Source organism: Kryptolebias marmoratus, linkage group LG17, assembly GCF_001649575.2.
Source record: "Kryptolebias marmoratus isolate JLee-2015 linkage group LG17, ASM164957v2, whole genome shotgun sequence".
In the NCBI taxonomy this organism is placed as follows: Eukaryota; Metazoa; Chordata; class Actinopteri; order Cyprinodontiformes; family Rivulidae; genus Kryptolebias; species Kryptolebias marmoratus.
Window position 1 is genome coordinate 18783288 of NC_051446.1, and position 20524 is coordinate 18803811.

The following is a 20524-nucleotide window of genomic DNA, read 5'->3' on the forward strand; positions in this document are numbered from 1 at the left end:
TTTTTTTTTTTTTTTTTTTTTTTAAAGTACAACCTTGTTTGAATCTGGGACTAATGTAGTCAGGATGGAATCTGTCATTCAGTCTATTGCATGTTGAATACTAAGGGCAGTTTCAGCTGTAAGCAGTCCATGATTTATGGACACCAAGTGAACTGTTGCAAGCAAAAGCCAGCTTGGAGTTCAGAGCAGCAACTGGGCCCTTTATTTTTTTATTTTTTTGGCAGTGGCGTGCCTGCATTTTCTTTCCATTCATGCCAAAGTGTTTTCGCACGGCAATTAGTTCCGTCCTCATTTGGGTCCACAGTCCCGCAAGGTTAGCGAAGTCATTTATCATCCTCGGGGCTTGGGGCTCTGCAGCTCCGTCTCAGGTAGATTCTGTAAACAGTCAGCGGCTCAGTTTTTTCCATTTCACTAAATGAGAAGGCAAGTACAGTAGTTTTGAGGCTCTGCCATCAATTCGTCTCTTGTTTGCGTTGCTTTTTACAGATGTGAAGGCAAAAGGGAAATGTCATTTCACGTAGCTCGTTTGTCATAAATTACAGGGAAAGTTTGGATGTTTTGAAGTGGGGGGTTCAGTGGAAAGGTAATATCTTACCTGTTATAGATAGGTCTTTGAACAACCTCAGTTTGGAGAGAAAGTGATTAATTCTGACTACACAGCTGAGCTAACTAATCTGAGCAGGGCCAGTCAGCCTGCTGCCGTCTTAAAACAACTTCAGTCTTGAAGAATTTGTGGAAATTCATCCAAACGCTGTTTCATAAGCCTTCACACCGCTGTCAGTTTTGCATTACATACTTATTTCAGCAGAAATATTTTGATATTCCTGCAGGAAATGCCCCTGTCTGCACCGGAGAGGCTAATTGCACTTGTAAATAACCACTGAGATCTATGTAAATGGCTATGTAATGAGAAACTGATACCAATGTAAATATTTTATAAAAAGGGTTTTGCATGAACTACTAAGGAATTATTTAGATTGCAGTTGTTTTAAGACAGCAGCAATCCACTTTGGTCTTGGCCCTGCTCTGACTAGCCATTAGCTTAAGTCGTTCAAAAAATTATCTAAAACCGGTTAAGATATTAGTTGTTGTTAACCGGTCTACAGAACCCTACTTACATAAATCCCTGAACTACCATTTTAACTACAAAGAGTGAACAGAGTGATGACTTCAGCAGTCCCTTGCATTTTCAAAAAAGCGTAAACCTAATATCCTCAACATAAAGTTGACCAATATTGATATTTTGATAAAAAACATTCAGATTAGTAAAACAGTATAGATAATTTTATTAAGAAGCTTGACATTTGGTGTGTGTGTGTGTGTATGTATATATAATATATGCACACATAGATGCTGAATCTAAGCTTAAGTTTGGCTACTTTTAACTTCTATAAATTTTTGATACTTAACACACAGTTTGCTCCCGTTGCTTGCAGCTGACCTTTTGCTGTTTTTAGCTTTTAGTTAATTTCTGGCCAGTGTTTTGCTTCTTCAGAAATTTAGCTTCTGTTTTGCTCCTTTTTAGGTAGTGTTTCACTTCTTTTAGCTTTATCAACTCAGTTTTAGCTTCTTCAGCAAATTTCACTGTCATTCAGCACTCAGCATTCTTGTTTAGTTTTAAAATGTGTGTATTTTTCCTTTATTACGTCCTTCCGTAGAAAAACATTATGTTATTAACAAAGATGTGACCAAATAATTCTGAATCCATATTTTCCTAACCTGATATATCTTGGTTTCTACATTTTTATCAATCAGAATTAGGAGATTAAATGCAAGCCTCGGGTTTTCCTCCTCTGTAAGTGGAGTCACACTGTAGTGCAGGCCCAGAGGAAACGGGCAGAATCAGAGAGGACTAATTGTCAAGGTTATGACTCGGTGGATGATTGATATGAGACCAGGCTGTTTTTGTCAGCCTGTCAGGTGGCTGGAATGTTTAATGTTCTCATTATTGGTTGCTCTGTTGTGTATATTTCTCTGTCAGCGCCGCTGAGCCCATCTGAACTGCCAGAGCACTTCAAAAGCCTCAGGTCATCAGTCTTCCTCCTGACGCCCTGAATGTTCAGCCTCAGCTGAGTGCTTGTGATTTGTTATGACTTTAGAGCCAGCTGACAGACAGGTCTCCTATAAAAAAACATGCAGCCATTTCCCTTTTGTCGTGCAGTGAAAGCATCACTGCTCCTGTAATGGGAGGGGGTGAGAGGGACTGCCACAGGAGGCTGGCACCTGACAGTTGTATCATCTTTCTAATTTCCAGACAGATGACACAAAGTATTTTGTCTTCCTTTTTGCCTTTTATGTGGATTTTTGGTTTTGGTGTCACAGACTCTTACAGGTCACCATCTGTTGTGGAATGCCACAGGGGGAGAAAAAAAAAACAACAAAAAAACTAAGGCTGATCACTATATTAAGGCACACTGTCATATTCATCATTAGCCCAGTGTATGTGGAGTGATGGCAGAGAGCATCATGAGAGGAATGTTGATGGCTGCTGAAGTGCTGAAGACAAGAGGAAGAAAAAACAGAATCCAAATCTTAATACCTTTCCCAGGCCCTTTACAAGATTGATTGTTTTCTGCTGATCTAATTTTGGATCATACAAAAACAACCCATTTGTCTTGAAGAAAGATGATGTGCTACATGGTGCAGATGGATTTTTTCCCCCTTTTTTTTGGTGAAAGCTGGAAAAGATTAAAGAGAAACTCTGCTCCTCAGCCATAATTACGAGCTGTAGATTACTCTGTCGATTTTACCAGATGGCAGGCTCAATTCTGCAGGCCCTTTTCTGTATATTAATGAACAGCAGTCTGTTATATTTGACTTAGGTAAGTGAAATGTCCATCACCTGTAATGGTCTGCCAGCTGGCACGATGCATTTTGCACCACTTTGGGTCCACTTGGCATTTTTCATATGCAAGGAAATTTCTGCTCTCCGTTTTCCATCATTGTCACTCCAGTAGTAAATATTATTTTTTCACTAAGAGGAAAAAAAAAAAAAACTCTCCAAGTTGTGTCCACAGCTAATTTCCTCCTGTTGGTCCAAGCAATAATTTTGGTACTAAAACTGTCATTCTGGGTAAAGCACACGAGTTTAATAACAATCTGATTAGCTGCAAACAATACAGTAAGTTACCAAACCGAATTATAAAATGGAGCAAATAGTGGAGGATAATAGAAAAGTTGTGTTTATTATTACCAGAAAGATGGGTCATGAGGTATTTGCTTGTGTGTGTGACTTTAGAGTCAACCCAATTCAAGATGGCAGCCACATCTGCTTAACCTTATCAAACACAAATATGGCTATAATTTACAGATATTGAGTTAACATCTGCTGTGAAAGTAGCTGACACTTATCCACAACATGTACTTCAAGTGCTAATAGGTCACAAGATTTCACAATATCATGTAAGATCTTGAGTAACATTGATTTTAAGATTTGATCAAAATGGCGGATCTTGGTTTAAAACTCTCGCAAGAAAGGTGGCAGATGATATTTATTCATTTAAGGAATGCTAGGCCCCAGTTTCCTAATGTTGCACCTAAAGAAATAATTTGTCTTCTGCCGGCTTTATGAAAGAACTGCGATGGCTAATGACGTATTCAGCTCCACGTGTTCAGTACTGCTTTGCTAAAGAAACTGATTGCCTTTGTCTTAGAGTGTCAGTCTGAAGAGACCGCCGAAAACTGAAGGAGGCAACGAACACATGTTTGCCAGCCCGAGCACCCAGAAACTCCCTTCATGAATATGCCAAGCCTAAATTTAACCCAACAGCAGAAACGAGGCGGGAGGGGGGGGGACTTTGGCTGTGTTTCCCAGCCGAAGAGCACGAACGGTGAGTGCAGCACAATGCCAGCGTGTCATACATTTAAACACGCTTAAATTAAAGGCTGTTTACTGTTCGCCGAGGCCATTCATCTTCCTCAACGTTGGTCTGCTTCTTGCAAATTTGTCAGTAAGAGCTTCCACATGCCAAGGAGGAGGAAAGGGGAGGGGGGAGAAAATAAAGTTGGGGTTATCAGAGGCGGGTTTTTGTAGTGTGTCTCTTCAGTCAGCCTGTAGTTAATTAGCCACCTCCACACAATAAGGCCATAAGTCATTAATCACCCGAACCACAGCAGAAGTCGACTCACTGAGAGCAAGACGTTCGGAGACAAAAAGTTTGCCGCCTATGACAGGCTTCAAAATGGCCCCTGTCAGTGGTGTTTAAATTATAGGGCATGTTGAGCGCTGAAAGACAAGAGCCCACTGTTTAACTCACTGTTGCTCTTTCCATTGCTTTGTGTGTTGACAAGTGCTCTTCAAAAGAAAATTCCCCTCTCCGCTGCCTCCCATTGGCTGGCTTATAACTCACAAAGATTCTCACTTTAGGGTAATCTCAGCATACCAAGATCATTTCCTCCGTTTTCTGATGCAGAATTAACTGAAGACGACAAACAACAAAGGTCAACAGCTCTGTAAAACCCAGCCTTAACTTCCTAACACTTGCTTGCTTGTCAAAGGGAGGAAATGATGGGCCGATGATAAATTTGAGGCTTGTTTGGAGAAGCCAAAGCCTTTCTCCTGCAAAAATAAACCACCATGTTTCGCTGGATGATGGACGACACACTTTTCAGCTGACTGAACATGTAAAAAGGTCATAATTTCTTCCCCCTCTTGTGTGTCTATAAACGAAGATTTGTTCACATTTCCAGAGAACATATGCAGAGGAGAGTTTATTCAAAGCAGCAAATGTTTGTGTAACTATGGGAAATCCCTTGATTGCGTCATTAAATATTGCTGACAAAACGGTGTTAAACTCATTATGTGATTGCAACATTTGCGACACGTGTTTGAAAGCTGGTTGATATTTCATATTTGGTGAAAACACAATTTTCTGACACGATCATGGGCGTTTCTCAGAAGGAGCATGAGTTTAACGTAGCAGAAATTGTCTGCCGTAACGGGCCAGAAACGGAGCAACACATGGCACCCAGCTTAGCTGAAGTGGCCATTTTTTTAAACACGAAACATGTCTACAAAATGCTGCATAGTGTTCATCCTCAGGTGGGAAGCCGAGTTTCCCCTCATGAGCTGTGAATTCAGTTGCGATACATTCGATACTGCTGGTAACCTTATTTTAATTACATTAAACTAAAGCTTTGAAACAATATAGGGATAAACATTTTAAATGTAGACCACACTGCTATTAATAATACTGTACACCCAAAAGGCAGATTCTACTGCAAAGCAAATTGCTTATTTTGGAGAAAATATGGTTTCTTCTGGTAAAAAAGTACAGAATGATTGATAAATTAACATTTGTTCAACTATAACTTGTTGGTTCTTCCTGGTAAAGTTTAAATACTTCAGTTTTTACTCTTAGAAGTTGTACTCCTGGTTAAAGGCAGCTGATTATAACAAAACTTCCTTTACCAGTAAAAATGTCTGCTTAGTTTGCTTTATAAATTTAACTTTTTATTCATTTGTTAGAATAACAGTGCTTTATATAATAATAACTCTATAGAGACATACAGCGACTTTCTAATTAATATTTTTAATTTCAGTAAATTAGAGCCTACGTAATGTGACCTTCACAAGTCTTTTTAAACTTCCTGTGTCTTTTTAAATTTATAAATGGTGTGCAAACATGTAATAAACAGGTTGTATGATATTACAGAGATTTCTTTCATAGAGATTATAAAGTGGATAGAAATGTTCTGTATTGGGTTAATAGAGAAACATTATTGAACACGTCGCTCTGAATGTAATATGCCTGAAGTCAGCAGAAATGCTTATATAATTTTAATTTAATTGTTATAGACGGAATAGTTTAGGTGACAAACCTTCTATTATTGCACTTTGAGAAATTTAGAATAGTTTGAATTTCTTTCTAAAGTAAAGGCTTGTTTATAATGCTGACTTTGTTCTTGTGGTGTTATTTTGTGCCATTTGTTCATTGTTGAGACTTCAGGGAAACAAGGTAAAAAAAAAAAAAAAAAATTCCAAAACTTAATTGGTCAGAAATATTAAAATTAAATAAGTTTTAAACAACGTTGCACATGCTGAGATAGCTAAGCAAAAAAAAAAAACTCACGGCGAGAACATTTATTATAAAAGCACAGAAACACAGCCGCAGTTCTACATGTTCATCCTAAAATCCAAAATAATTTCTCATCAAATACATTCAAATTAAATCGCCTCCATAACTGAACTGGTCTGTTTGCTCTGGCGTGTGAAGATGTGGGAATCCCTCTGTCGTACGTCAGTTAGGCTTTGAGAAATTACCTTTTTAGATCTTAGTTTGTTCACGTTATATTAATGTTTGAGAGTGAACAGAAATGCATCACGCTGGCCTCATGGCTGACTGGCTGCGGTGCTGAATTGTGGGGCAGCGGCTTTATTACCATCTATCACAGAGCTATGTTTAGGCCTCATCTACATGACGGATGGGTGGATTTGATGTATACGACATCTGACCGTGGTGATTTTCCTGCTGGAGAGCGGCCTGATTTAAAGAGGATGGATAATGACACCGTTGGCTTGATTTAGCTGATTTGTTTAAACGGACTGATTAAATACTTAAACCCCTCTTTTTATTCATGCCCCCGTGCTTCATAGCCTCATTAGAATGATCACAAAAGCTCTGAAAGTGACCCACATCTGTGTCACACTAAATTTCTGTTTTGAGAGCTTCTCACTCGCATCTTTTGTTGTCGTAGATGAACTGCTGATCTGCGAATGTTTAAGACTCACTAATGCAGCAAGGTTTGTGGCTTTAGCTTCTTTTTTTAAATCGTAAAAGGAAGCCATTCATGCATGCTCATAGAACCTTGGTCTATTTTTATGTTTGGTCTAAAAACATGCATCTCTAGGCCTGCTGCAAAGCTCGCGGTCACCCTCATGGCAACACCAACTCATAAAGCGATATGGCTTTGCAAATAAGATGAACATAAAATACAATTTTCCAGGATCATTTTAGAAATTGCTAAATATTTACTATGCTTTTCATAACCCCAGTGCCAAGTATCATTCATAAAAGTAAGAGTAATGATATACATATTTTATAGCTTAACGTTGACTTGATCCAAGTTTTTTCTGTATTTCAAAAATAAAATCCTTGCTCTGAAATGAAGCAAAAATAGACAAATGTAAACAGTTTCAGGGCTGTGGTGCTCTGAAAATATCAGGTAAAAAACAGGCTCCATGCATCCTACAAAATAAATCACTTTGACTTCTAAAAGTTGCTCAGATTTTAGTTGTTTATTTATGTTTTTTTTTTTTTTAAAAATCTTTTTTTTTTGTAGTTCACGTCTATGTTGTAAAAACTCCCAATCCGTCTGAATGAAGTGGAGCTAAGATATTTGCTTTGGAGTCAACCTTTAATTCAAAATAGAAAAAAAAATCCATAAGAAAGTTCCATTTACTTTTGCTCAAGCTGAAACTTTGGGATGGGGGGAAAAAAGGTAAATATCTCCTGTGTAAAATAAAGCACATTGAGGCATGTCAAATTTATATTATAATATTGTTTTTTTATTTTAGTCACGCTTGAAGCTATCGCAAATAAATACACTGATCCCGACATGGATCCAGTCCCTGCATGAAATACAATATAAAACTCATTAGGCCTAAATCTCCTTTTATAAACGTATAATTCTTTGTCTCTACTGGTATCCTAAGGCTGAGGCTGTCGTCAGTCTTTGTCCATACAAGGCGTACGGGGAGTAATATGGTCCGGTGGCTGCGGGCACCGGCACCGGAGCCCCGGGGGTGGGCAGGGGGCTCTTTGAATAAGGGTGATAGCGGCTGCTGAGTCCGAGGGGGTGATGGGGGCCCCTGAGGGCCAGCGTGCCAGGGCTGCCCGGGCTGCCGTTAGGGGGAATATGCATGTGACAAGCCATAGCAGCGGCGGCAGCGGCGTTTGCAAGAGAGGTCGACCCCGGGTACCCAGATATCAACTTCTCCGTGCCGGCGAAGGCTGTGTGAGTCCGCAAGTGGCTGAGGAGCTCCTCAGAGGATGCAAAGCGCTTATCACAAGGTCCGTTCGCTGACACCCAGTTGCACACATGCGGCAGGGGGTCATTGGGTAACATGAAGCCATAGGGGTACAAGGGGTGTCCAGTGAAAGACGGGGCTGAGGTGTGCATGCTGTGTAATGGGTGTGTCGGGTACATGAGCGGGTATCCAGACTTAAGCGCGTTGGCTGCAGCTGCAGCAGCAGCAGCGGAGTCATGTGAACAGTTAGAGGCGGACGCTCCAGACAAATGGCTCGTGCAGTGGTAGCTCAGGCAGTAAGGGTCTCGACACAGGCTGGCAGACATTAATGACGGCGGGGACGCTCCGGCCAGGGGGCTCGTTCCAGCTTTACTGCATCCCAAAGAGCTGGCAGCGGCAAACTGCGCGCTTAGGAGCTGGTTGCTGGATTTGGTGGGGTCAAGGGTCATTCCGGGTGGAAGGAATGGCTGCGGGTAACCTGCGTAAGCGCCCGCTAAACTTCCAGGATAAGACATACCAGCAGAGGGTAAGGGGAAAACTGTATGGCCGGGCTTGTAGGGGGAGACAGGGGCCACCAGTCCAGAGCTGAGAACAGAGGAGGTTGATGAGGTCACAGATATGGAGTCTGATGTAACAGTCTTGGATCCAGATGTGTTTTCTTGGTTACTATCAGAGGTTATTCCGTTTATCTTTTGGCTTCCGCCGCTCTCTGTCATGCTGCTTTTATTACAGTCAGACTCCTTTTTGTCCTCCTTGTCAGTCGTCTTACTTTCAGAAGGAAGCGGAGAAATGGAGGTGCAGGAGCTGGGGCTGCCTGTTCTGGGAGTGAACGGCTGGCAGGTGGCGCTAGGCACTCGGAAACTGGTTTTATCTCCACTGAGGCTGCTGCTCGAGTCTTTCTTCTCGGACGACTTCGAGTAGGGTTTAAAGCTGGACTTGTCTTCGGCTCCGATGTCACTCATTTTCAGCGGCCCAGATTTGCTCTCCTTCTCACTGGATCCATTCGATGCCACGGAGGAGAGCTTGGAGGAGGACGGCGGGTCCGGTTTGCCGATCTGCGAGCACGTTTGGGCTAGAAGGGCCAGCGGACTCTTTTTGGCATCCAGCTGCAAGACAAAAACATGAAACAAAATATGTGAAAACCATAAAACACTTAGCCATGCATACAAGCTGTACATCTTTGTTATGGGTTTGCAAAGGTGACCGTTCCGCGTATTTTACGCACTGCGCATAAACTTATCTCAGCAAAAAAAAAAAAAAAAAAAAGAAGAACTCGGAATAAGCTCTTACACGTAGCAGGTTTACACATTAAGAGATTTACTATATGACATTCGAGTTGGCAAGTATGGATTATTATTATGTAAATATGTCCAAATTAAACAGCCAATTTGTTCGCTTAAATAAGGCGAACAAACAAAACAAATCCAACGCTTAATCAGGGGGAAAACAACACTTATGTCCACAAATATAAAACACAGATGTCCTTCTTGAAGCTTTGGTGTCCAGTGATTTCGGGAAGGAAAATAAATAGTTTGAAATCGAGTCAATTAATACCTGCATGCGTAATCGTTTACAAAAAACACGCTTTTTTCTTTTCATTTTTTTTTTACCTCAATGGGGCTGATAGGAGTGGAAGGTAGAGGCTGGAGGTACTCCGGGTGTAAAATGTGTCCTGCCCGAGCCGTGAGCATTTTCAAAACCTTTATGGGAAGACGGCTGGCTTGGCGAGAGGGGTCTGCGGGAGGGACGGAGTTGTGGACGTGTACTTTGCTGATCTTCGCTGCTCCCTTCTCCCTCGAGGAAGAGCCGCTCTCCCACGCTGGATTCGTGCTATTTCTCAGGACAGAGACCGTGGGTGATATGATCATGACCCAATTCTCGTAAAAATGGTTGAAAAAGGCATGTGTGAAGGCGATAAAGAGAGCCAAGAAAGGAAAAAAAAATTAAAAAAAAACACGTCTGAAGGTTAAAGCCTCCTCCTGGAATCAAACAAACGATTTATTATCCTTTAAAGCAAGACGCGGAACGCGTGAGCGGAGTCCGTGCGTGTCACAGCAGCGATGCTTCCTCCCCCGGCGACGCTCAAACTGTGGCTTCAGGTCCGAGAGCGAACTTGCGCGTCTTGGGCAGGATGGGATCACTCCGCCTCCTCTGGAGCGGCGCGTCTTCAATCACTTGGCAGATCACCGCCTCTCTGCATCCTCCCGATCAAATAGAGATCCCCCCAAAAGTGGCGGAGGGGTCGAAGCGACGCGACGTTTCCTCCTCACACCAGGCGTCTGTTGTAGTTTTGCGCCATGATCGGGCTTTTTAATTTTTCAGATTTTTTTATCTGCGCATTTTGCGTAATTTGGCGACTGGGACGCATGCGCTGCTCCTCCTGCGTCCTGATATCCCGAGTGCAGCTTTTGGGTTTCTGGAGCACCGACTACACAGAATTTAACATCACTTTTGAACCGTTTTTTACAAAAATATCATTGTTGGTAATTGGACTGTTTCGACGCTGGTTGTTGTTTTTAATTAATATACATTTTATTTTTAATTCATGTATCAAGTCTTCAAGTGCATCTGAGTACAAGCCTTAAAAAAAGTTTCTCAAAAGAGAAAGTTGTTGCACTATAGTACCAAACTTTGACACAAAACATATTAGGGTATTTTTTGGTGACGTGATGCGCATCAATCTGTCGCCGTGTTCCACGTTTTCTCCAGCTCTCCCCTTTTCAATCACACAGCTGGCATGCAGGACAGGATACTGACATATGACAGGCTATCTGTCAGCTGTCTGCTGGCTTTCCCCCTCCTTTCCTCTTCTCTGTCAGATTGAGGTCAAGTGAACCCATAAGAGGCGAAGAGAAGATTTCTCCTTCCCTTTTACTCGTCCGTCATAATTTAGGCCATCTGCGCTTTTAAAAACAGTTCCTTTAATTGAAGACAATCTCTGAGATATTTTTTGGAGACCTCTACTTTTGCAATGGACGTGGTTTTCTTTCTCTCTCCTTGGAAATAAAAGTAATATATTTCCTCCACATTCACGGTTAAATTTTTCCTTATTTTCATGCTAAGAGTGCGTAAAACTTCTGCGCGCCGCCATTAATCATTAAAGCGTCCACATTTCTTCCTATCGAAACAGACCCACTTATCTTATTACTCAATAGCCTATAAATGTCTTGCTGATCAGGCGAAAGTTAAACATATGCAAGTGTTTTTTGATTGATAACAGGGGGGGCTGTTTTCGGCAACGGCTGTCAGGCTCTGACACAGCGCTTTGAGTTATTAGGGCAGAGAAGGGCGACCATAAATTTCGACCGTCAGGCAAAAACTCCTTTATTGTGGACGTGATGGATGGCTCGCAGCGGCAGACACCAAATTCTCGGCTTTATCCTTAAATGGCTGCAGTTTTTTTGCCCCCTCTCTCTTCTTTTCCAGGAGTAATTCATTACTTTTTAACAGAAAGCTTGAACTCTTCCGCTTGTATTTCACAGGAGGGCTCGTTCATGCAAATGCAAGTTTAGATGCTATTATTCTTGGCGATCATGGAGGAAGAGAACCTATATATTTATAACAATGTTGAGTAAATTTATGTTGTTGTTTTTTTCTGCCAGATCAAATTTAACCACAGGTTGTGGTAAGAAATGTCAGATTTAATTGTCACACAAGGTCAGAATGAGTGAAATCATTTTATTTTTCTGACTGGCAAGATGTCCTTAGGCTTAACATTTGTGCAGTTTTATTTCAAGCATTCCAAATTGTGGCCAATGTATCAACTTAAATTATAGGTTTTATTCTACAAAAAGGCTTTTCTGGTCATTGAATACTGTTGGCCGAATTATTGCTCTTTGCCCTGACCAAAGAAAAATACATAAATGGAACATACACAATCAAGATGGTGAGAACCATCATTTATTTTGAGGATAAGAACATACTTTTTTAACTTGAGCCATTTTTACTTTTACTTTGGAGTTCATAATAAACCTGAATGTTTTATAGAACTGTAGTCCTGATATTTCCCCTCGTTTTGCTTGCTGTAAGGTGTAACTTTAGGGATTTGCCTGTGTCTATACGTGTCTTTACAGTTGGCAAAATCTTTCTCCAACCATTTAACAAATTTTAATGAAACTCTCAGAAAATAATTATTGGCTGTACATCTATTAACTGTTAAAGTCAATCTAATTTGAGATTGCTGCTGCAGCTAATCAGCCTTAAGACTCCTCAAAAATGGCTGGAACTCGGTCAGTTTTACAGATATTATGCTAAAAGTTGGTATGGTAGTAGCTGACAGTCATTCATAACACAAACTCCAAGTGCTAACAGCAGTATTAAATGAGATTGTGAAAAATATCATTCTCAAGTTTTGACCAAAATAGCTAGAACTCTGTCATTTCTCAGTATAAGATGATCTTAGTCTAAAACGATGACATGAAAGGTGGTGGGTGATATGCATTCCTTGAAATAATGCTTGGCCTTTAATGGTTTCTGTGCTGAAATTTTTTTAAATATGCTTTTGGGACAATTTCATAATTTACCATTAAGGCAGAATAAAAAAATGACTATTAAACTCACTGTGACAGCAACTAAATTGTACACAATTGTTGTATAATTCAGTTCTGAAGGCTGATGGTTGCTACTGGGCTGATTAGAAAAATGCATGTATTAGTCTGGTCTAAATTAGATTGTGTCAAGCGTTTGTTTTCTGTAACAGCAGCTAAAAGCATGATAAAGCGTAAAAGTAATGTTATTCTGGACGCGTTAAAGGTTGCAGGTTGCACAGGGGAAGATTTGTCCAAACACTATAAGAAGCAGCGTCCCTGCTCCAGTCTGGATGTTCGGCTCTTTTGAATTCAAACTTAAACCATCAGAACGTCAGGAAACTTAGGCTCAGAAATCTCTTGACGTATACGTTTCAGAAATGGCCATGGATGATAAATGCAGCATTATAATGTCAAGCAAATCGAATAAGAAATTCCCCTCGAGATGACATGAAAATTCACCCCTGTGGCAGCCGACGCAGGGTGTCAGCAGCCAGACAGGCCGACTGGATCTGACAGGTAAAAAGGTGAGATGATGGTTAGAAGGTGCTATTGTTCCGCGCCGCTTTCTTGACCTGTCAGGTCCCGGTGCAGAGGCCTGGATCGAGGACTTCCTTGTCACATGAAAACAATCTTAAAAGGCTGTTCTCCAGACTATGGTGATTGCTCCTGTTTAATTGATTTGCTTTGCACTGAGGCCTGTCACATTAATAATGGTTAAGTACAGCCCCAGCGTGTCACCCACTGCGGTGCGTCTATCAGGAAATTAACAGCCTTAACTAACTGCTGTCTGTGAAGCAGGAACTGCAGTTTCACATGAGATGCAGCACTTTTAAACCAAGGCTGAAACTATAGAAAATGTGGTAAGTTTTCCTCTTTTTCGTCATTTTTTTCTACATCTACCACAGTTTCACCTATCCATTTATATATGTCTGCATACATATATATTTCCATCTCATTATGGCCAACCATCTAAAGTGAAACAGAGAGCTACACTGACAAGTAAGTGGCGCTGAGTGAATAAAACTCAGATTATGCTCCCCAGCACTTCACAGAAGCCTTGACAGGTTGCACTAGACATTAAGTCATTTTGATATTTTCATGACTGACTGACAGTTTAAAATGGCTCCCATCACCTTGATAGCATGGTAATGCACCTTGCATGTGGACTGTCTTTAAAGTGCAGGAAATTAGACTCCAAGTTGAGAGTCCCCCCACCCCCTCCCCACACACCCTCCCTTCAGTAGAATATGACAAGAAAATAGACTGCTTTTCTTCCATGCCCAGAGAGGGGGGAAAAGGCCCCACAGAAGCTGGCAAAGAATGAGTGGTTATAGGCGAATATGTCAAGAAGTATTACAGATATTATGTGCTCAAGACAGGACGTTTCAGATACTTAGAAGTCATACCCATTCTCTTTGACTACATCCAAGATTTTTTTTCTAGCCTCCATCTGTGTCAAAGAGTGTAGCAGTGACTTCATTTGCAAGAGCTCAAACTCCGAGGTTCTCCGAGGAGAACTTATAGGATCTTGCTGGAAGTCAGAGGAATCGGGCTCAGCGTGACGGTGAGACTTAGGAAACTTGAGGTGCAGCCAAGATTGCGGCGGTGAAGGGTCTTTTTCACTTTGTCTCCTTGATTAGTTAAAGCTGGTCAGGAGCAGGAAATAAAGCCTGTAGAGATGATGTGCTGTCGTCCACTTACCATCAGGTGGGTGAAGAATCCCCGTGGGTTGCAGTCATGCTGTAGAGAAGAGTTAGCTTCACCTAACCCTCCCCGTTAAACACTGGAACCGCTCGTTCAATTCAACCCGACAGCTGCCATATTACCAGGTTAGAACTTCGTGGAAACTTCAAGAGGCTCATGTCAAAGCTAATGCACAGGCATTTGTATTTTGCATTTACAAGAACAATCATTTCCATGTTTGCTGGCATCAAAGTACGGATCATGACTTCAGTTTACTCATTAGGGTTTTCTGTTGAGTATTTTCTGATGTATTTGTTAAAAAAATAATGAAAAATGTCAGCGATTGCTTTGACTTGGTTTCATGTTTTGCCTGATTGCTGGTTCAAAGCACCAAATTATATTCAAAGTGGGACCATAGCACAGAGAAATTCTTTGTTGCTTATCGAAGTCATTTTTGCAACCCTGTTGGTAATTTGTCTTTCAAATACTGGATCTCAAATCAGTTTATGGTGCACTGTACAGTGTGATTTAGTTAGAGAAGCAATAACCATAAAATCAATATGACACACATCCAGTAACAGATGCTGATCCTTCACATTTACTTGTCTAGATTTAATTTCTGGAGCTTAAGTCGGGGTGAAAACGTACAGGTAGCATGTTATGACGCTGGAAGCACTGTGCAGGTCGGGATGAATGTCTTTGACGGGCAGATTATTCCGACTAAAGCGGGCCTAAAGAATGATCTTGTCACATTTTGCAGGCAGGATTAGAGAAACGCAGGAGGAGCGCTTCAGTCAGGAATTAGCGTCATGTGGTCGGCTGGAGACAAGCGTGCAAGGTTTTTGTCGAAACAGGCTTGGACACTTACCGCTCCATTTGTCTTCTTAGTGATCAAATACAGAGGTTGAGGGTTATTTCTCTGTCATTTTTGGATTGTTTTCTTTTTTTATTGTTATGAATTTTAGATTGGAACACCCTGAGATGGAGCAAATGCCAACTATATGTTGCCCACAGCAGCATCATCTATATTTATGTCTGCATTTTAAATGAAAATGAGTGTCTTCAGGCCATCAGAGTGAGCCATTACCACGGTGATTGAAAAGTGAGGGAGCAAGTGAGCTGAAAAGACAAAGTAGAAGAGGCCTGACAAATGAAATCAAACTTCATAAGACCTGCCAGTGGTGTCAGTTGTTATCCATATCTCAAGTGCATTATGGTACTGCAATGCAGCGTACTGCCTCCTCGTCTGTCAGCTCAGATTCATCACATTCTTGACTGTTTCTTTTAAGTCACAAGTGTCAGTGTGAAGAGGAGTCTTAATTGACAACTGAGTGGCACAGACGTGGACCGCAGCCTTTATTTTTGTGCCAAGAAGGGTTGCGTTGTTTTGATGAGCTATTATTGGCAGAAGCCAGCAGCAGATAGCAGTCGGCCTGGAAATGGGAAGTGACATCAGACAGAGAGGAGCTTGTCATTGTCTTCAGGCGAGTTCAGTCTTGTTGTAAGTTGGGGACAGCCTGTTGAAATGCCACTCTGTAGAATTTCTTATCTTTCACGTGGAGAAATCTGGGTGGATTTTTATGTGCATTTATGTGGACATCTGACATCTGTTATTGGTGGCATGGTTTCAAGAAGCCTTTATTTTTATTTTTTTGTGTGTGTGAATTAGATTTGTCATGTCAAACACCAAAAAGCTATCGTGAACCCTCAAAATCTGCAGCGCAAAGCCTGGTGTTTTTAACATTTTATTTACTTTTTATATTTCAGTGTCTGACAACATAGGTTAGATGTAAATACATTTAAAGAGTGGATTTGTTTACATCTAAAAAAGGGAGTTTTTGTACATTCATTCTCCCTAGAAAAATCAAATCTTGTACATTGAGGGAATTGTTTAGATTATTTTGAAGTGGGATTCTGTAGAAAAAGTCTTACTATTGTTTTCATCTTACCTGTTATAGATTGATCTTTGAACGATCTTAGCTCGGAGGAATAGTTCAGTTCTGACCGGACTAGCTGTTAGCCAGAACTAAAGTGGATTGCTGCTGTCTTAAAACAACTTCAGTCTCAAAAGATATTACAGCAGTTCATGCAAACCTTACTTTATAAACCTGAAAATCACTATTGATTTTGGATAGCATGTGTTTTCTGGCAGAAATATTATTCTTGCAGGAAGTGTCCCTGGCTGCATCGGATATGCTACAGCTAGCTGCTGCTAATTGCCCTTGCACCTGACCAATTCCATGTAAATAATATAATGTATTATGAAACTGATCCTGATTTAAAGGTTTATTAAATATAATTTGCTTGAACTACTGTGAAACCTTAGCATTTACAGTTATTTTAAGGCAATAGTAATCCACCATGGATTTAGCCCTTCTCAGACTAACAGTTAACTTGTTAATCCAGTTAAAAAATAAACAACTAAGGCTGTTCAAAGAGCTATCTACAATAGGTAAGATAATAATTGGTCTTAACTTATAGATAGAACCCTGCTTCAAAAAAATCTGAACCATCTCATTTAAGGTGCTCTACTTGGGTTTATTGTACAGGATGGAAATGAATATCTTAAAACACGACCAATTAAAACTCTCTGACATACTATAAGGTGCACCTGTAGCACAAAACAACATTCATGACCAGCTCACAGAATAAATCAATAAACTGTTTGTAGTGGAAGCACTTCATAATCACAGCGTTCTCCTCTAATATTCACTCACCCGGAGTATGATCTAAATAAATAGTTCTCCGGGCAGTGCGTCTCACTGTACATTGATCATGAACACAAGACCCCAGGCAACAATGCAAAGAAGAAAAATGGCTTCCTTATTTTCACTCATCTGAGGCTCTGCAGCCCTTAATAGACAGAATCAGAATGTCTGCTCTGGTGTTGCAGGCTTTATGAGACCATTACCGCTTTTTTATTGTGTATTCCTGGACTAATGGCTTTCTATACTTCCTCTGATTTACGGCCTGTCAACTTTGTGGCTGTCCATTAGAAAGAGAGGTCTGACATCAAGCCAGTGCTTGAAGTGCCCACTGTTAAAAATGAGGAAGTCGTGTCTCACACGGAGACGCCAGACTCCTTAAAACGCTGTTCAAAAACACACTCGGGCCTGCTCATTTAAAAGCTTGTTTTCATAAGCTCTGCCTCTGCTTCATATGCGCTTTTTATTAGGCTATTAGGTGACATAAATGACACATGTCTACAGTAGTTAGTTTGAAAGAGAGTCTGTCAGATCTATTAACATTACACATTATTAACATGCGGAATTAGCTGCATTAAACTTTGATTTTATGGGTGTGTAATAAATAACAGTGGATAAACCACTGCCGTACCACTTAAACACACCATTAAATATATGCTTACCATTATGATTTTATTTCAGCTTTGATTTTGCAAAGCCTTTATTGAATGGGAGGTATCCTTTCAGTACTGTGCTGTATGACTCAGTCACATAGTTAGGGACTACTGGTGCTGACATTAGTCTTTTTTTCTTAAAGACTCCATTTAATTTTAAAGTCTACTTAACCTTGCATATATCCATTAATGTTAAAAAAAATATTTTCACATTCTTTATATTGGAAGAGTGTGTCTAGACATGTCTAGATTTGAATTTTTCATTTTATTTCTGGTCCCTTAAGCCATTTTTCCCTAAAGATCAAATATTCTTTGATTGGTAACCTGATGGGAGCGTGAGAATGAAGTATTTATTCAATGTTTGATATTTCCCAAAAAGAAATCTAGTTGGAGATAAACAACAGAAGAAAAGCCTGAACTCCATTTGAGCCATATTAATTTGCTCACAAACAGTAACTTCTGTGGCATGAATAATTATTTGTGTATGAACTTTTGCAATAAAAAAAAGAAGTTACAGTGGCAAATCTTATTTGTCTCACCCTTTTTAAACCCCTTGCAGATCAGACATGGATACTCCAAAAAAAGTGCATCACTTCTGCCTTGAACGCTAAAGAGACCTAACATTTTTAAGCACCTTGAAATAGGCATTGATGCTCGAGCCACTTTGGATCTGGTTAAACTTTATAATCTTCTAAAAAGCTGTTTGGTTTTGCTCAGACCATGACAGAGCCACAATATTATGTCACTACAAACCTCTGTTCCAAAATTGGTTGTATTTTTTTTGAACATCACTCCTCTATATTCAAAACTTCAGAGCATGGAGACGACGTTTGTCTCCTTTCTCTGTAATTTGGTGTATAAATCATGAACATTTATTAATATACTAGACTGAGTGTTCCTGCCTTCTCTCCTTGAAGTTGAAGCCAGCAGGACCCAGTTTACAGGAGCTGCATGATGTATTTTTGGGACCGGAGTCTGTGCACCAACGATGTGAGGCTTGAAGTCCTGCCTGCTCCACCTCACACAACCATGGTGTTATATGAGCTTTCATTCAGGCAGGAAGTAACTAATTACAGCTAAACTTATTAGAAAACTAACTATTTGAACATAAAGCAGCAAAGTAAGATCTACAGGAATCAGCAAGAGTCAGCACCTTAAAAAGGATCTGAGGTGTATTGGTTTTTAATTTTACCTAGCACAAAGTCCTCCTTGTTTACATGGAGGACTTAAAACTTGTTCCTGGATGGAGTGTAGTATTTGAATACATGTCTGAGGTATAAATACAGCCAATTTGCATGAATAAATGCTGTCACAAACACAAACATTTTAGCCAGCCTTCAAACTCCTTGTCAATCTTAGATCTATACTGTCAAATACTTAGTGTTGCTTGTGAACCAGTTTTGTCAGGAACAGTTTTTTAAATGATATCAAGATATGTAGTGGTTGAGGATTAAACACGGGCTCTGAGCAAGCCCCAAACTAGCTCTGTTTAAAATGAGTAAATGAACTTGAGAGAAATGATTTCCGATGTTACTCGTGTTTAAAAACTTTCAGCAAAACCCCCAAGCTCGCGCTGAAGATGAACATATCAGACATTCTGTGAGGAGTCGCGGTGCAGTGTTGTTACGAGAACAGCTGCAAGACAGGACCACCAGGACTGCAGCACTGAGGCCTGTCATGGTCAGCCCACCCTCCTCAGTACCTACCACACCTCCTTACTCCATCACATGAATCGCAGTCACCACCCTTCACTGCCTCTGCAACAAAAGATGCTTTGAGGTTGTGCTCTTCTTCTTTGTGCCCAGCAGAACTGCCTGAGACAAGAGCGGCTTAAGGGGAACTTATAATGAAAGGATGTCCATCATAAAAGAACACATACCATAATTAAAGAACCATAAAAAATGAGTTCAAAAACATCAATTTTTGGAGCTTGTAACATAGCAAAGGAACTGTTTTTGATCATTAGATTTAAATTATTTGGCTTTCTTTAACAAACTATGTCATGGATTTTATTGATGGTGATACGCCGGAGATTTAAGCTGCACCTTTTTACATTCATCGCCCCAAGAATCCTCTGTGGGGGTTTGAAACTTCAAAGAGTTCCTCATGAAAAAGTCAGGAGGTATCAGACATGTGTTCCCCCCCCATTCGCCCCCTACCCCTGCTGACTTACCAACACCAAAGGCCAGAATTGATTTTGTGTGAAGCTAGACCAGCTCTACCCCCATCAGGGATCACCTTTGCTTCACCCCAGCCTCTACTTATACAGGACTAACAATTAAGGGAAAAAACTGTGAAGCGTCTACGGTTTTCAAGGTAAATTTCCTTGTCATGTGTCACAACAACGTCCCTGTGTTTTTTATGAATCCCTTTTGGAACATCTGAAAAAAGTTAAATTGTCACAGCAATTTTTTTTTTTAAACTAATTCCTCACGGATGATCCTTGTGTATGAGCTAATAAAGTCAGGTTTATGAGTGATCCAGGACAGATTATCTAAAGTAAGAGCAGAGTCCTGCTCCTCATATGCTTTAAAATTGGCCTCACTGTAAATAAAAAAAATACAGTACGAAGGTCATACAGGAGCCAAAAGAGATAAAAGTCTGAGGTGGCTTTCTTGTACAGAGATCCATTTAAGATCCCCTTTAAATTGAACATTCCTTTCTGTATGTTTGCATGTGCTTCTGGCAGGAAACCACAATACAGCAAAGCACAATTTGCAATTTTTATCACCGATTTTTTGCATTTTTATTTTTTACCATTTATGCCTTACCTGTTAACAAGTTCAGAACTTATCTAATCAGAATTACTGGACTGATTTAATTCAAATAGGGCTTTTTCCACTGAAAAAACATTACATCCTTTCATAACTGGAGACAAGGACAAGTAAACAATACTGCAAATATGTTTAACAACAACAACAACAACAACAACAACAACAACGGCTGTTTAGGCGTCCAAGTGAACTACCCTCTTTAACAAATCTC

At 40.4% G+C, this 20524-nt stretch overlaps 1 protein-coding gene and 1 long non-coding RNA gene across 3 annotated transcripts in view; one reads left to right on the forward strand and one right to left on the reverse strand.

Annotated features, from left to right (window-relative positions):
- Positions 1–20524, forward strand: part of LOC119617847 — a 150866-nt gene that overhangs the window by 16288 nt on the left and 114054 nt on the right. The window lies entirely within an intron of this gene.
- LOC108246337 (zinc finger protein 503) lies at positions 7486–10240 on the reverse strand. Its single transcript, XM_017433814.3, has 2 exons — positions 9580–10240; positions 7486–9075 (listed from the first exon to the last, which is right to left on the reverse strand). Exons 1-2 carry the CDS (start codon positions 9835–9837, stop codon positions 7639–7641), a joined length of 1695 nt encoding a protein of 564 aa, XP_017289303.1. The 5' UTR covers positions 9838–10240; the 3' UTR covers positions 7486–7638.

Excerpts from the sequence above, each read along its gene's own strand:
- LOC108246337 (XM_017433814.3), bottom strand. The coding sequence starts at position 9,837 with ATGATCATATCACCCACGGTCTCTGTCCTGAGAAATAGCACGAATCCA. Across the intron at positions 9,076-9,579 it reads CTCCTATCAGCCCCATTGAG|CTGGATGCCAAAAAGAGTCC; the intron begins GTAAAAAAAAAA and ends TTTGTCTTGCAG.